The sequence below is a fragment of the Lepidochelys kempii genome, chromosome 3 (genome assembly GCF_965140285.1).
Source record: "Lepidochelys kempii isolate rLepKem1 chromosome 3, rLepKem1.hap1, whole genome shotgun sequence".
Taxonomy (NCBI): domain Eukaryota; kingdom Metazoa; phylum Chordata; order Testudines; family Cheloniidae; genus Lepidochelys; species Lepidochelys kempii.
In genome coordinates this window covers 3,623,780-3,642,071 of record NC_136382.1, presented here as the reverse complement: position 1 = coordinate 3,642,071, position 18,292 = coordinate 3,623,780, and the positions used below count along the sequence as shown (strand labels likewise).

The window sequence follows — 18,292 nt, the reverse complement described above, 5'->3', positions numbered from 1 at the left end:
GAAGGAGAGGAAGAGAAATATGGTTAAATGAATGCTCCAGCAGGTCTCCTATAAACATACTGACTAGACACAATATCAAATTATCTCAAAGAGATCAAGCATCCCCTGGTTCTGGGGTTCTCACAGTGCTGCGTGTCAGATAACAAGTCACCGTATGTCATACCCAAGAAGGATGTCATAGTTTCCCTGCTCTATAGGAAAGTAACATTTTAAAGATAATGGGAAAATCTGAAGCAAACTCTGCCACCTTTGCTGGGAACACTGCAGTCTCCATGCTCATGGAACTCCTGCCCAGAAGTTATCATATTTCAGGAAAAGTCTGACTACTGAATTTATTTTCAAAACCTCAACCCCTCTGGCCCCTAAAAACGCCTTTACAAAAAAACCCCATGAATATAACATGAAAAATAACGTGACCGGACGACTAGCGGCATAGACAATAAAGGGGAAGGGATGCAGATCAGAATAAGTACAGAACACGTCAGAGATTTCTTCTAACTAATTTAAATGAAATCAAGTCAGCAGGGCCTGATGCTATTCATTCCAAGGTGTGGAAGGAATTAGCTGAAGAAATCTCGAAGCCATTGGCAATAATATTTGCAAACTCATGGATGACAGTCCCAGTACTTCAGTACCAGGCAAACTGGTTCAAACTACAGTAAAGAACAGAATTATCAGACACATAGATGAACATGATTTGTAAGGAAGAGTTAACATGGCTTTTGTAAAGGGAAATCATGCCTCACCAGTCTACTAGAATTCTTTGAAGGGGTCAGCAAGCATGTGGACAAGGGTGATCCAGTGGATAGTGTACTTAGATGTTCAGAAAGCCTTTGACAACGTCCCTCACCAAAGGCTCTTAAGCAAAGTAAGCTGTCATAGGATAAGAGGGAAGGCCCTCTCATTGGTCCGTAACTGACTAAAAGATAGGAAACAAAGGGTAGGAATAAACGGTCAGTTTTCAGAATGGCGATAGTTAAGTCCAAAGCAGACTGAAGAGCTACAAAAGGCTCTCGCAAAACTGGGTGACTGGGCAACAAAATGACAGATGAAATTCAATGCTGATAAATGCAAAGAAATGCATATTGGAAAGCAATCCCAACTATATACATAAAAATGATGGGGATCTAAGTTAACTGTTACCCCTCAAGGAGGAGATCTTGGCGTCATTGTGAATAGTTCTCTGAAAACATCCAATGTGCAGCGGCAGCCAAAAAAAGTGAACAGAATGTTTGGAATCATTAAGAAAGGGATAAATAATGAGACAGAAAATATCATGTTGCCTAAGTTCCCTATAAGCTGTGCTGTAAGGATAAAGCCTTTGTCTGCAACCATATTGTAAGGCCTAAAGCCTAAGGCCTTAGTATGCAGCCAGATTTAAAAAAAATCTGTAGCAGAAAGTCACATCCTCACATTCCATCTAAATTACATTAGAACAATGTAATATCAGGCTGTTAAGAAGGAGACCCCGTCCTAATGGCCCCCAAGATCACCAGATAAAGAAAGGTTTCAGAGGAACAGCCGTGTTAGTCTGTATTCGCAAAAAGAAAAGGAGTACTTGTGGCACCTTAGAGACTAACCAATTTATTTGAGCATGAGCTTTCGTGAGCTACAGCTCACTTCATCAGATGTTTACCGTGGAAACTGCAGCAGACTTTATATACACACAGAAATCATGAAACAATACCTCCTCCCACCCCACTGTCCTGCTGGTAATAGCTTATCTAAAGTGATCAACAGGTGGGCCATTTCCAGCACAAATCCAGGTTTTCTCACCCTCCACCCCCCCACACAAATTCACTCTCCTGCTGGTGCTAGCCCATCCAAAGTGACAACTCTTTACATAATCAAGTCGGGCTATTTCCTGCATAGATCAAGGTTTTCTCACATCCCCCCCACCCCCATACACACACAAACTCACTCTCAGTTGCATCAAAGATGGGACAGGGAGGCATCTCCATTAGCATACAGAATGGAGAACAGAGATTCCAAGGCAAGAACCGCACTGAACTTTGCGACCAGAAAAGCACTGCATGATGGGGAATCTCTGCTCCAAAGCTTAATGAACCCAGCCTGCCCAGCTCAGTAGTTATCAGATCAATTCTAGTAATAAATCCTTTATTGGTATCCAAAATACTAAAGCTGCCTAATTGCATTGTGAGCTCCCTAGAAGGAACACCGCCCATAGCCAGGAATGATCAGCTCCTATTGTCTAGCCTGAACAAAACAACATTGGTATACTCCCTTGAGCCATCAGTTTACTCACAAACTAATCTGGTGTTCTCCCTTGAACCATTGTTCTTTCCTACAAAAACCCCTACCCATGTTCAAGTAAGTGTTCTGATGCCTGGATCCAAAATCCGCATCAGTTCCATTGGGACTTCATCTTCTCCTGACTGATCGTGCTGGGGGCTCTGCCTGTCTCCAGCACTCCGGACCCTCAACCACCACCACCACCACCTGGGAACCCGATCGATTCAAGCTTCATGGAGTGGTGAGAACTTCTCTCTCTCTCTCTAGGTATAGCCTTCTGACCCTGACTTGTGGGATCAGTTACAGTTTTCTAAACCTGACTTTTGTAATCATAATATTAAATCTAACTTAAATTTAACTGTTTTGTTTGGCTCCCCTTGTATGGTTTACTTGGCAATAAATAACTTTCATGGTTAAGCTGGTTGCTTCTCTCTCCCCCGCACCCCATGTGTGTTTTTTGGCTTCCCCATTTGCTCTGCAGCTAAGCAAAGATCCCTGCAGTACCCAAAAATCCTGAGGGGTTTGCTCATTGAGTGGGTTATTACTAGAACAATTGTAACATGAAAGTAGGGATAGGGATGTGCTGAACCTAGGACGTATGAGGGTGGCAGCTTGGAAGTGCTGTTCAACCCAGTCTGCTGAGTCCAGGGACGTATAAGGGATCAGCTTGGGAGCGCTGATTAACCTGGTCCTCTCAGACGTGCTCTGTTAATGTGTGTGTTGGTCTGACACTGGGGCTGGAGGAACCTAGCCCTGGGGAACCGGTCCTGCAGGATAGCTCCATTGGGAGGGAACTTGCAGAAGGGAGAATTAGAGCTCCATGTGAGAACACAAGTGACACAAGCAGTACATGGATAGAAGTACAGACCCCCCCCCCTTCCCCCAGAACAGTAACCCTAATGAAGGAGCATACCCCAAAGTAATGGACAAATCTGGTAACACAACCCTCTGCCCCAGCTCTGAGCCCCTCATCCCTGACCCCACCCCAGAGCCCACACCCCCAGCTGGGGCCTTCACACCCCTGCACCCCAACCCTCTGCCCTAGCCCTAAGCTCCCTCACCGCCCCCCCTCCCCCCAGCACCACATGAATTTTGTTATGTGCAACAATAGGACTCCCTATTGGTGCACATAAAATTCATTCCGTACGTGGATGGGAAAAATTAGAGGGAACACTGCATATTGCCTCTATATAAATCCATGGTACACCCACATCTTGAATACTGTGTGCAGATGTGGTCACCTCATCTCAAAAAAGATCTATTGGAATTGGAAAAGGCTCAGAAAAGGGCCACAAAAATGATTAGGGGTATGGAACAGCTTCCACATGGAGAGATAAGACTGGGACTTTTCAGCTTTGAAAAGAGACTATTAAGGGGGGATAGGATAGACATCTATAAATCACGACTGGTGTAGAGAAAGTAAATAAAGCAGCATTATTTACTCCTTCCCATAAACCCAAGAACTAGGTAGGGGTCACCAAATGAAATGAATAGGCAGCTAGTTTAAAACAAACAAAAGGAAGTATTTCCTCACACAACGAATGGTCAACCTGTGGAACTCCTTGCCAGAGGAGGTTGTGAAGGCCAAGACCATACCAGGGTTCAAAAAAGAACTAGATAAATTCATGGAGGATAGGCCCAACAACGGCGATTAGCCGGGATGGGCAGCGATGGTGTCCCTAGCCTCTGTCTGCCAGAATGGGAATGGGCGACAGGGGATGGATCGCTGGATGATTCCCTTACGTGCAGGTGAGGCCCCGGAATACTGGAGAAGGGCTAACACGGTGCCCGTCTTCAAAAAGGGGAAGAGGAGGAGCTGGGGGAGTACAGGCCAGTCAGCCTGAGCGCGACAGCTGGGAAGCTACTGGAGCAGCACATACATCACCCCTCTGCTGGATGCGGATTCGGCCTTAGCTGGAGGACTGTGTCCAATTTTGGTGACCGCTGTATGGAAAGGTTGAAGAAACTGGAAAGGACCCAGAGGTGAGCGACAAAGATGATCAAAGGGATGGAACACAAGCCGTATGAGCAAAGGCTGAAGGAAGTGGGGTATGTTTAGTTTGGAAAAGAGGAGATGGGGGGGGGGGGGAGAGAGGCATGATAGTGGTCTTCAGATATTTGACAGGCTGCCATAAGAAAGATGGAGAAAAATTGTTCTTTTGCCACAGAGGGCAGGACAAGAGGCAGTGGGTTCAAACTTCAGCATGGCAGATTTAGAGTAAATGTCAGGAAAAGCTTCCTCACTGTAAGAACAGTAGGACAACGGAGCAGACGCCTTGGGAGGCTGTGGAAGCTTCTTCGCTGGAGGTTTTCAGAAGGAGGCTGGAGAGCATCTGCCTTGGATGGTTTAGACACAACAAATCCTGCATGTTAGCCGGGGGGGGGGGGGGTGGTGGTGGTGTCGGACTAGATAACCTTTGCAATCCCTTCTAGCCCTGTGGGGTTTGCTTCTATGAATATTAGTTTCAAGTTCCTACACAGAATCCTGCTCTCTCCTGATTATGGCCGACAAGTGGGGGGACATGAGTGGAAGTTCATTGTGTCTCATCCACAGGCAAAGTGAATAATTATTACTATTTGTATTGCAATAGCACCCAGGAACCCCTTTCACAGACCAGGACCCTGGTGTGCTAGGCACTGTACAAACACTTGGGATATATGTCTACACTCGAGCTGGAAGTGTGAAAATTAGCCACACTAGAGCTTCCCCCATGCAGACCCTGGCTGACCCCTAGCCTCTCCCATTCAAACAAGCACATCTGCCCCTGCTCCCATGTGTGTCTGTGCCCTCAACCAGCCACTGCCCTGTCCCTATGTAGCTCTGCACCCCTACCCCCATGTGTCTGTGAGCCCCTGTCTGACACACGCACACCCACCCACCCATACCCATCACCCCAGCCCCTGTCTGCTGACCTGGCCTGACACCTGCTGCGAAGGCAGCTCTCCCTCTTCCCTCAGTGACAGGGAGCTACTGCTGTTCTTGCGCCACAGCGCTCTCTGGTGGGCAAAAGGCGGAACTGCAAGCAACATTTGGCCAGAAGCTTTTTTCTGCCCAATAAATTAGAAAACTGCAGGGCTCATTACATACACGCACGCGCAGTAGCGCAAAATTCCCCCAGTAGTGAGAGATTGGAGGCCAAGATGTTGAGCATTTAGTAGATTAGTTATTAGTATACAACTATTTGAGTGCTGATGATGTGCTTGGAGCGGTAAGTTAAAATACTGACACAGCCCTGTCCCAAAAAGAACGTAGTCTAAACAAAGCAGTTTTAGATCTGTTAAGACCACAGACATGCCTTAAATCTAAAACAAAGTTACCTCCTTCAGTGACAGGACTTGTACAAGACTGGATTGTTCTTCTGGTTGATGTATTAGAGACTGCCATATATCTACGAAGAGAAATATGACATTGCAAAAAACGGGGGGGGGGGAGGAGGAGGAGGGATATGGGTATACTTGCTAGAAGTTGTACCAGTTGTCAAAAAAAAAAAAAAAAAAAAAAAACCCTCAACAAAAAATACCACACCTATAATCTGTCTCAGAACAATGAACAGATCTAGCTTATGTGTTGCAGTCCGAAAGAACAGAGGAAACAGAGAAAATGTCATATGGCACCCAATAGTTAGGACCCTGAGCTCTAGGCAACTGGACAGTGCATTCATTACAACCATGCAGAGGATATAAAAATTATACATTAAATAGCAATTCACTGGGTAGCTTCTGTCCTCTTAGTAAAAGATCAGCCGTTTACTGCAGGGTAATTCCTAGGCAGAGGGACACTATTTTTAAAGGTTTCAGAGTAACAGCCGTGTTAGTCTGTATTCGCAAAAAGAAAAGGAGGACTTGTGGCACCTTAGAGACTAACCAATTTATTAGAGCATAAGCTTTCGTGAGCTACAGCTCACTTCTTCAGATGCATATCGCAGCAGGTATGCATCTGAAGAAGTGAGCTGTAGCTCACGAAAGCTTATGCTCTAATAAATTGGTTAGTCTCTAAGGTGCCACAAGTCCTCCTTTACTATTTTTAAAGTTGACTAGAACTTCTTAATGCACAAATTGAGACATCTTACAACACCCTCTCCCTGAAAATTAGGCCCCTTAAATGTGTCTCAAATTGCACTCTCAAGACACTAGTAGGTCTTGAAAATCTTGGCCTGGGTTAACATAAATAAGGTACTGTGCAGTATTAGTATTCAGCCAGACATACAACAAGGAAACCTGTGTGAAGGCAGTCAGTATAGATGGGCTACATTTACAATTCTTTCCCCATGGGTCTACAGTGTATAAGAACCAAACCCTTCAATTTCCTTAGGCTATTATTGGTGCAGCACACTGTAAAAAGCCAAGTGTGCCAACACCAAAGTTGGCATAGAACCAGGAATTATAAATGGAGCAGAAATTCTCACTTGACAGGCACTGATAATGTCCCACACAAGCAAAGGCACAAAAGCCACTCTTCCACGTCCACCATCATGATCAAGAACTATTGTTTTCCATGTCAGTCTAAACAAGACCCCATCTACTCACCCCAGGCACATGAGAAAGAAGTTTTATGAGGCTGCAGGATTTATGAAGAGAAATAATTGTGTGTGCTGTGGTCAGACACCATGGCTTCCACCTGGCTTCACCCCAGCAGCTTCTAACAGAGGCTACCTGAAGACAGGGATGTCATGAATTGCCTGAAACCCAGATATCTAAGGTCTGACTCATTTCTTTTGGAGTTGAAATCTGCACAGTTCCAGAAATGAAACAAGCACAGTGAAAGCACCCAATGCTCACTTCTTTAATCAGTGCAGGATAGTGCTTGGACATGAGGAGACATGGTCCTCAAGTGTACTTAACTTTAATTAAAGCTTAGGTTCTGCAGAGGTTGCTAGTATTCTCTTTAGAAAAATCCCTACTCTCCTGGGGCCAGTGGAATTTTCAAATCCTCTGGAAATGCTTCCTTTACAAATCAGTAAGCCAGACACTATCTAATTCTAAATAACGGTGCACATTATCTGCTCTCTACCTCATAAACAGAACTATTATCCAGCACAAAGGTACAAAGATTATCCTGTGTAAAGTCCTTCCTCCAAGGTGACGTTTTGATACAATCCCAAGAAAAAATTCAGAGGATATAAATGCCTAGGCTGACTTACTTAGTGCTGAAGAGTGCGTGACTTGGCTGTCATTTCATTGTTCCGCTCATAATTCCATGTGCTTCGTCCCGGTGAAGTGCCCCCAGGACACACCAAGCACATCTGGTAATTACCCCCTCCCGAAGGAAAGCTCCCCTCTCCAACTACAACCAAAGAAAAGTCACTTTCTAAAAGCCATCCACTCTAAGTGATCTCTTTTACTGCATTTGCAAATGAAGACAATAGCCATGTCCATTTGCCTTCTTTTTAGAAATAGAGGGGAACAAGGAAAAGAGAAGGCAGCTACAGACATCAAAACAAGACAGTCTCGAACCTCCAGCCCACAAGTTATTGACCAGGAGAAGATATTTATTTTCACTCCCTGATTAAAATGTATTCCACAAGGAGAGAACACAGTCTAGGAACACACAAGCGGAGGTTATGAAGGACAAGATGATGACAGGGAATCACTGGAAGTAACTGAGGCAGAGACAAGACACCAAAGTGTCAGATATGGCTTCGAAATAATACAGTCTCTTCCATGCTCCCAGCACTCTGCAGCGATGAGACTCAGACAACCCATGAGAAGTCTTACACTAACCTGTCTATGAAAAGATGCAGAATTCGTCAGAGCATATGTTAATGTAAAGTTATGCCATTAAGCTATTACCAGCAGGAGAGTGAGTTTGTGTGTGTATGGGGGTGGGAGGGGTGAGAAAACCTGGATTTGTGCTGGAACTGGCCCACCTTGATTATCATGCACATTGTAGGGAGAGTGGTCTCTTTGGATAAGTTATTACCAGCAGGAGAGTGAGTTTGTGTGTGTGGTTTTTGGAGGGGGGTGAGGGAGTGAGAGAACCGGGATTTGTGCAGGAAATGGCCCACCTTGACTATCATACACATTGTGAAGAGAGTTGTCACCTTGGATGGGCTATTACCAGCAGGAGAGTGAGTTTGTGTGGGGGGGTTGGAGGGTGAGAAAACCTGGATTTGTGCTGGAAATGGCCCAACTTGATGATCACTTTAGATAAGCTATTACCAGCAGGACAGTGGAGTGTGAGGAGGTATTGTTTCATGGTCTCTGTGTGTATATAATGTCTTCTGCAGTTTCCACGGTATGCATCCGATGAAGTGAGCTGTAGCTCACGAAAGCTCATGCTCAAATAAATTGGTTAGTCTCTAAGGTGCCACAAGTACTCCTTTTCTTTTTCCGAATACAGACTAACACGGCTGTTACTCTAAAACTAATAGAATTATTCTTTCATTAGATGCTGGCATGCCCAGACAAACTTGTTTTGGGATAACGTGCTTGTGCACCCGAATAAGGTAGTTTGTGACAAGAGGCGCAAATCAAACCTACATAAGCCTCTTGTAAGAGAGGGAGCAAATACCAGGATTAACAGAACAGGAATCTGAGAAGGCAGAAAGGGCCTTAATATTAGACTGGAAAACGATCCTTCTCAAACAGGTGGGCGAAAATCCATCTACCTTGTCTATTATAATTTATTTCTATGTAAAGTATGTTAAAATAAGAGCTGACTCCAGTTCTTTATTTGGAGATTTCAATATCCCATTTTCTATTTATTTTTCTTTAATATTGTTGCTGCATACCCCAACGACAGATTATTCTGCATTCTGTGATGGACACAGCTGTGGCTTTCAGCAAACTGATATACTGTATTTACTTCCCCAAGCCCATAGCTATCAACGACCCCAGACAATTCGCAAAGTTGTGCCACAGCATTAAAATCTTAAACTCTGATGGTTTAAATTGTTCGGATATAGATATTCAGGCCTGTCTGTAAAGACCCAGCCTCTAAGAATGTAGGTGTATTCTTCTCACTTGGCTAGTTCTAGAGGTATAAAAGAAAGAATCAAAATCACTGTCTGTCGGTGTAAGGGCCTTCTCTCCCTGTGACAGTCTGAGGCCCTGTGCTTAGGCTAAGGCCTTTGGCTAAGCAGCAGAGGCAGCCATAAGCTGGGAAGCAAATGGTCACCTCCCATTCCAAACTAGTCACATTGAAATAAGGTGCTATTGGGCTGTTAGGATACAATCCTGTCCTGATAATGCCTATCACCTCCAGAGAAAGGGAAGTGCCTAGAAGATGTAAAAGGAAATTTAGTTTGATAGCATCCTGTCTGGCAAGAACTCACTTATCAATAGCTGGGATGTGAAATCCTCATTTCTTTCAGAGTAACAGCCGTGTTAGTTGTATTCGAAAAAAGAAAAGGAGTACTTGTGGCACCTTAGAGGCTAACTAATTTATTTGAGTATCAGCTTTCGTGAGCTACAGCTCACTTCATCGGATGCATACTGGGGAAACTGCAGAAGACATTATATACACAGAGACCATGAAACAATACCTCCTCCCATCCCACTCTCCTGCTGGTAATAGCTTATCTAAAGTGATCACTCTCCTTACGATGTGTATGAAAATCAAGGTGGGCCATTTCCAGCACAAATCCAGGTTCCCCCCCCACCCACACACACACACACAAACTCACTCTCCTGCTGGTAATAGCTCATCCAAACTGACCACTCTCCTTACAATAGAATATCTTTGTTGTTCTATCGCTGTAGTCCCCATTTCCCTATTGTTTGCCTGCATAATCTGTCTGGTTCTGTGATTGTTTCTGTTTGCTGTATAATTAATTTTGCTGGGTGTAAACTAATTAAGGTGGTGGGATATAATTGGTTAAATAATCATGTTACAATATGTTAGGATTGGTTAGTTAAATTTCAGTAAAATGATTGGTTAAGGTATAGCTAAGCAGAACTCAAGTTTTACTATATAGTCTGCAGTCAATCAGGAAATAGGTGTGTGGGTGGGGGAAATGGGAACAGGGAATGGGGTTAGGGAAATGGAATCATGTTTTGCTAAGGGGGGGAATGGAAACAGGGACACAGGTGTAAGGCTCTGTGGTGTCAGAGCTGGGAAGGGGGACACTAAGGAAGGAAATTGGAATCATGCTTGCTGGAAGTTCACCCCAATAAACATCAAATTGTTTGCATCTTTGGACTTCGGGTATTGTTGCTCTCTGTTCATGCAAGGAGGACCAGGGAAGTAAATGGGTGAAGGAATAGCCCCCTAACATAAATCTCATCTCCTTATACTACTAGGAGTTTCAGCACCCATCTTACTGTAATTTTAAAGCACGGAATTCCAAGTGGTTTAAGAGAGAATGAGATTTAAACTGATGGCGGGGGGGAGAGAAGGAGACAGAGATTCAAACAATCTCATTATCCCCATAACCACTTGGAATTAGAAAGCAACTAAACAGTTTGGGACAAAAAGAGACACACCCTAGGTAGAAAAATTTTCTAGACAGCTTCAACTACATACACTTCTCTGCCACCTTTTAGCCAAAGGATCCCAAAGTGTTTTACAAGTTTCAATGAAATCTCAAAGCCCTAGTGGTGGGGCAAATATTATCTCCATTTTCCAGACAGGGAAACTAGCAGTGATAAGCAAACCTGCCCTAAGTCACACAGGAAATCAGTTTGCAAGCTGGGAACAGAACCCAGAACTCCTGGATTCCAGGCCTGTGTTTTGACACACGACTTCCTTCTCCTCACTGTGGGAAATTTACAGCAATGCCTACGCGCTAGTCTCGGCACACTGACAACCTCCCTAACACATGTTATAAGCTACTTAGAAGGGACCAACAGTTCATCTCATCTGACTGCCCATAGATCACAGGCCACTAATGCCACCCAGCACCCGCACACTAAACCCAACAAGCAAAGTTAGACCAAAGTATTATAGCCTACGGGTCGCTAAATTATTATGTGCCACAGGCAGATACTAGGAGGGACCAGATGATCCAGGTAAACGACCTGCACACAATTTGTCTAGTTGAGTGAGTAGCCATGGCTTGAAGGAGCCCTCATCCAATCTTTCTTGGCTGGAAGAACTCACATCATCAGGCCTCCAGGCCAGGCTGCGTGTGTAAAGTTGCTTTTTGGAGATCACATTTCCAAGCACTGAGATATCATTCTGGTAAATTAACATCTCCACCAGGATGAAGACTTAAGAGCTACCCCCCATTCATAAAGTCAGATGGACCTCTAGGGAGCAGACGCCACAATTCATGGTTTACAAGTAACCTTAACTCCATACTGCAAGCTACTCTGAATGAAAGCGGGCCGTTGGGAGGATACATCTGGAACACAGCTACAGTACACAGCATGCTCTTCTGGCACATAGATTTAAACCCCGTTTCTTTTGCAATCCCAGAGTAGACCGTTTCGTCTTACAGTTTAGCACATAATTCTTAACTGACAAAAGTATTCCAATTGGGTAATCTGGCCAGCCTGTCTCAGGCATCGCCTTCCTTGGCTCCAGTGTCTCCTGATAACCGGTGAAGCAAATGAAGAGTGGCAGGTTTAAATCCAGCACCATTTTTTTCTTAGAATTGTTAAGGCCCAAAAGATTCAGATTCCAGCTTCTTCTCTTGTTAAAAATCTTGCTATTCCGTCACTTCAATCCTGCTACTTCTTGATGGAAGTTAGTAGGACCTCCAACACCACCGGGCCCACGTGCAAAAAACTAATATGCAACAAACACAAATTACACTCCTCAGAGTCCTGCTCTTTCAAAGTACTGCTCTGTAGATTATGAGTAGCACCAGTTATGACAATGGTTCACCAGCATCTTTCAAGGGCAGGGCAAATGAGTGGTGGGTAAAATATAAGGCAAGTAGCTCACGCACACAGCAAACTCTCACTCCAAGCATACAAATATTTGTAATCGTGATTCTGTTTTAATATAGCACCTTTCATGCAATTGGATCCTTCTGCACATTAATACTCAAAACAGTCACAAAACCTAATAATTACCATGGAGATTAGAGAGGCATTTTTAGATTCCTGTAGTTGGTATAATCACTGCACTAATGACTGAAATGCAGCCCACCTATGAAGCAGCAATTTGTCAACTGCTGGAAATGGCCCACCTTGATTATCACTACAAAAGGTCTTCCCCACCCCCCCTCCTGCTGGTAATAGCTCACCTTACCTGATCACTCTCCTTACAGTGTGTATGGTAACACGCATTGTTTCACATTCTCTGTGTATATAGATCTCCCCACTGTATTTTCCACTGAATGCATCCGATGAAGTGAGCTGTAGCTCACGAAAGCTTATGCTCAAATAAATTTGTTCCTCTCTAAGGTGCCAACAGTCCTCCTTTTCTTTTTGCAGATACAGACTAACATGGCTGCTACTCTAATACCCATTAATTTATCCTTCAAACTATCCACTGAGACTCGCCCTGACTGAAAACAGGAGATACTGCATCTCATACACACTAGCCAATTACGTTTTGCCATTGTATGTCAGAGAGGGGAGGCATGTTTTGTGCAGCAGAAGTAGTGTTTACATCAGACACCTATGAGCTGCATACTGATTCTGCAGGCATCTTAACTGAATGTAGCCCTCCCACAAGCAGTGAAGCTGTAGACTGGGCCCACAATGTGAAGCACCAGTGAAACGACACCAAAACTCTCATCTATTTATAATTGTTGCACACAAAAGTGGCATAGAAATAGAATGTCACAGACAAACCAGCTGACCCTAGCTCTACCTGTACAGAAATACGTATTTCACATACTAGAGCAAGGAGAGTTTTACAAACTACAGATTGTTCTTACATTAAGAAACAAAGGGAAGGCCTTGCTTTGGTAAAAGCACCAACTCACTCCTGTTCCACAGTTCATACACTTGTACTCTTTTGCGTTATAGTAGCTTCACTAATAATCTAACACAGTGGCTCTCAACCTTTCCAGACTACTGTACCTCTTTCAGGAGTCTGATTTCTCTTGCAGACCCCAAGTTTCACCTCACTTAAAAACTATTTGCTTACAAAATCAGACAAAAATACAGAAGCGTCACAGCACACTACTACTAAAAAATTGGTTACTTTCTCATTTTTACCATATAATTATAAATCAATTGTAATATAAATATTGTACTTACATTTCAAACAAACAAATCACTGTCTACATGAAATTTCAGTTTGTATTGACTTTGCTAGTGCTTTTTGTGTAGCCTGTTGTAAAACTAGGCAAAATCTAGATGAGTTGATGTACCCCTGGAAGACCTCTGCGTACCCACAGAGTATGCGTACCCCTGATTGAGAACCACTGATCCAACTTATAGGAACATTATCTTTGAAAGTCTACATGGAACTAAAAATGGATTGGGAAACTACTACTTTCAAGTGGAGTTCAAAGCTAAAACTCAACGTTTGACTGAACAGGTTTGCTTCCTGCATATATTCCATCATCTTGACTGATCTTAGCAATTAAAGTTTTCACTGCTTTACACTCCTGTTAGTCCTGCAGACCCAACACAGCTAAGAGAAGGAATATAATTCAGCTTCTTCTTGTGCATCAGAATTGACTAAGTTCCAATCCGCTACCCCTGTGCAAACCCACAAAAGGCAGAGGGGCTGCAAAGGTGTCGATGAGAACATAATTTGGCTCAGCCACCTTTTGTTACAGGTATTCATGAAAAGGAAGAGCCTGCAGGACTCTAAGATCCCGGGCTGTGTTTCCAGGATTAGCAGTTAAAAAAAATAAAATAAAATTTGTATCACAGTAAACTATAAATCAGAACAAAAATGCAATTCAGTGACATTTTTACAGAATCGCTTTTCATATTAAAACTGCCCATTCTGAGTTTGTCTCTCCTTGCCACTCCATTGCAATGCCTGCAATGCACACACCATGGTGGAACTTACCACAACCATTGGTTCATTTCACTTTCTTCCAGCAGCATACCAAAAGGGAAAAGAACAATAGGGCCTTTGATACTCTAGCATTTTGGGGGGATATCTACCCCAGCACAGCCCTACTGGTGGTAGCGACAATGTAGACACAGCACGGTCTCAATCCTCTAACCCTACACAGTCCTCTAACCCTACCTGTTTCTACACTAGTGCTCCCACTGTTGGTAGATTTCCCAAAAATGCTACAGTAGCCAGCCTAAAAGAGAATCTGGAGTGCTCTCTCTCTCTCTCTCTCAAGAAGAAACATTCCGAGAGTGAGCCTGTCAATACAAGACAAAGCAGAGTGCTTACAATATTTAATTGTTGTATGGCTGCCACCACCTTCTCACTTACCATTGCTTGCTCTGCAAAGTTAAGGCCCTTTTGAAGAAAAAGAAAAAAAAACTTGCCCCAATCCTCAACAGGTTAGTGCAAATGTTGTGGACAACTCTGCAGGTACAATTTCTTTTTTTCAAACCAGATTTAACAAGATGGGGTTAATGGTTTGTAAATCAGGTACACCTGCCCATACATACAGCAGATTCTTATAGGACAGGTTTCAGAGTAGCAGCCGTGCTAGTCTGTATTCGCAAAAAGAAAAGGAGGACTTGTGACACCTTAGAGACTAACAAATTTATTTGAGCATAAGCTTTCGTGAGCTACAGCTCACTTCATCGGATGCATTATAGGACAGTCGTGGCTGGGAAGGCAAGGAATCTATTTTAGGATTTCTAAGGTACTATAATATCCAAGCCCTGGGATAAGAGCTTTTTACTACTTGGCTCAGTTTTGCAGGCCTGCTGGATGTGCCAGTGAGGATCTCTGGTGATCAGGCCATTACTCTGAGCAGGAATGAGACACAGATACTTAGGCCTCGTCTAGACACAAACATTGTACTGATTAAACTAAATCAATTTAGAAACCAATTGAAACTGGTGCAACTCCTTTGGACAGACATTCTTAAAATCAGTTTAAGAGTATCTGCTATCAATTTAGCTTAAGTGAGACTTCTACAACAAACAGTAATACCTGCAATGGGATCACTTACAATACTGAGGAAGACTATTCCTTCCTGAAGGGCCTACAACCTAAATTGGACTGTACAGACACACCACCAAATGAATTAGGGACCATTGGGCCAGTTTCAAGGTAATGCACCTTGAAGGTGCATTCAAGGTAATGCACACTTGAAATCACCACTTTTATTGGTAGCCTATAACTTTAAAGTTTCTTCAGAGAGGAAGGGAGAAGTTTTTAAAGATGAAGAATTCAGTCATTTCAAGGCAAGTCAGTGTGCATTTAAATTGTGTGTCAGCACCTATCAATGTTCATTACTTGCACAATAAAAGTCAAAGAATTATTGGTCTCAAGTGGTTTTTTAAAAATTACCCCATCTGGGCCACTTATGTTACAAACAGTATCAGAAGTTATTCTTCCAATTTGACACAGGAAGACAACTAAATTTTCAAAATCCCAGGAATCAACTCAGCTCACAAGCACCTGAGGAAAAGCTGAACCACGTCCCCAAGTGATGTAGTGTTTTTCCTTTTGTGAAATGCTCTAACCCACATTCACTGACTTAACACATGCTAACAGGACAATGGACAGCGTTTCAGCTGCCAAGAACAAGCTCTGTACAGGATTCCTAACTGACTGCTGTTTTTAGCTCACAATGAGAAGTGAAGGGCTCATACAGCACTTCTTTTCGTCACACAACAGGGACATCTCAGGAGGAGCTGATTGTGTATTTGAGTAGGAAGATATAGAGATTTATAGTCCAGATTCTATGGATGGCTTCCATGTCTAGAAAACCAATGCTGCTCTGAAGGAATTCAGTTACAAGTCACTCTGGGGCATATCTACACTACCACCTCAAATCAACCTATGTTAGGTCAATTTACAGCCACCACAGTAATTATGGCAGTGGCTTACGTCCAGACTACCCTCATTCTGATAGTGGTACACGTCCTCACCAGAGCGTTTCCACCAACTAGTGAGGGGCTCCCCGCAGCAAACAAGGGGGAGGGAAGGAGCCTGGTTTTCAAAGGTGGTAAGCATCTGTAGCTCCCCGTGGCTTCAAATGGAGCTGTGGTGTTTAGTATCCCCAGAGATCAGACCCTAAGTGTCTGAAGCTGGGCACCCAGAATTAGAGACTGTCTTTGAAAACTGGACTGTATGTTACCTGTTTTTGTGTGTGTGTTTGTTTTTTAAAAACGGGAGCCTCAGTGCAGCAGGGCTCCCACTGGGGAGCGTGAAGCTGGGGTCCCTAGCAGCAGCCTAGTTGGTGAGCTAGACTTTCTTGTCAATTTCAGGGCTCCAGCAGAGCCCTGAACTTGACAAGACCGCCAACAGCAGATGTAAGGCATGCAGGATCTACACGGGCACTGCGTCCCCCTAACTACACCGCCATAAGCCCCTGCACCTCTGGGGAGTAGGGCACTTATCTGTGGGAGCAAGGCTGTAGTGTGTACACTGACATAGTTAGGCCAACATAATCTGCCTTATGTCAACCTAACCATGTAGTGTAGGCCACACCTCAGATAATGCATTCTGATAATCACAAGACTAGTGATTATATTGCCAATAATGTGAAGTAGTTCTGCCCAAGCTATTCCTTCCCCATTTACATCTAATCTGAATATTACGTCCCCTAACTTCACAAACCTGCATCACCAGGAAAAGGTTAGCGGTACCATTAATAACTTTACTTATGAAAAAAATCCTCACCTCAAAGCCAATTTTCTAGCGGCAAGAACAAACGGAACTTTTCCTTAGAACAGAGTATATTCACAACACTGCTCTGAACCACTTCCCACTGAAGGAGAAAATCAGTATTCAGAGGTAAAACAATGGTGCCTCAGAGAAACAATTTTCCACTTATTTACTGGTCATTAGTTAATTCCCAAAGCCCATTTGAGATAAATTCACAAAGTTTAGTATATTTCCTTCTCCTCTAAACAGGAACTGGAGAATGCAGTCTGTACTTGAAGGCATTAACTCTTTCATAGAGGTGTACCTCCAAAATTGCATGTTGGACATTTATTAGCAGAGGCAGAGCATTATAAATGTTAGTAAAGAAGCCCCAATGGAACCTTGTTACAAAGTGGAGATTAAAACAAAATTACATTATTTTAGCAGGTGGGTTAAAATAAGTTTACAAGCAGCTGTGTCTAAGGGTATGTCTACACTACCCACCAGATCAGGTGGTGGATGTAGTGGTAGAAATCTGTGAGGGAGTTTAAGTCGTCTGTCCAGAGAACGAAAAGATCGTTGATGTATCTCAGGGATTTCACTGGTTTTGTGGTGCATTTATCCTAAAATTCTTCTTCAAGGTGTCCCATGTTGCAAGGCACTTCAACACCATTCAGTAGGTACTTTGTTTAAAATAGGTTGGGGCGGGGGGGGGGGAGAAGGAAGGTGGTTTGACACAGCAGGGCTAAGCTGTGCCACTGACAGGCAGGCTGGAGACACTATTACTTTCCAGTCTGTTGCCTTTCTTCCCCTCTCCCGCACCAAAATAACCTCCCTGCACGCAGTGCTCTCTGCTGGGAGATCACACTCATGAGGGACTATCAGTGCTGTGCTACTCACGTTGAAGCAGAACTGGTAAGTCCTTCCCTGGTGAACAAGAGATGCAGATCATTGATAAGTGGTAAACTTATTTTTTGATGGCACAAAAAGTGCGCAAAGGGGAAAACAAGGCCAAGTTAATAAGTACCAGCTTTAAAAGCACAAGTACTAAGTTGCTTCCAACTCACCACTTCCATGTGGACATGGAGCAAATGGGCTTGTTTGTCTTGGCGTGGCTCTTCTAGCTGGTTTACTTTACCTGTAAATTGGATTTACAGGCACTTGTAAAATGCAGCTGCATCCTCTTGATTCATCCCAATCTTAAACTAAAATGTTTTCTCCTTAGTCCTTTGTACAGAAGCAATCTGGAATAGACTAACTATGGCCTCAGAGTTTCTGTCTGGGATCAGGATTCCCTGGGGCATGTATCACAAATCTTTTTTTTTTAAAAAAAAAACAGGATAAAAACATCAAAAGTTGGGGGGTTTTATTATAACTATTTATAAACTAAAAGAATGAAGAGTACTTGTGGCACCTTAGAGACTAACAAATTTATTTGGGCATAAGCTTCCAGGGGTT

General features: G+C 43.5%; 1 protein-coding gene across 4 annotated transcripts in view; it reads right to left on the bottom strand.

Annotated features, from left to right (window-relative positions):
• SELENOI (selenoprotein I) overlaps window positions 1-18,292 on the bottom strand; it is a 58,770-nt gene that overhangs the window by 24,371 nt on the left and 16,107 nt on the right. The window contains exon 2 of one of the 4 annotated variants that reach the window (XM_073335510.1): window positions 5,572-5,642. The exons of 2 other annotated variants lie outside the window; for them this stretch is intronic. In XM_073335510.1, the coding sequence (XP_073191611.1) occupies window positions 5,572-5,638 (67 nt within the window). In that variant the 5' untranslated portion in view covers window positions 5,639-5,642. Of the gene's footprint in view, window positions 1-746; window positions 920-5,571; window positions 5,643-18,292 lie in introns of all 4 variants that reach the window. One more of the 4 variants, XM_073335506.1, reaches the window with a different exon arrangement.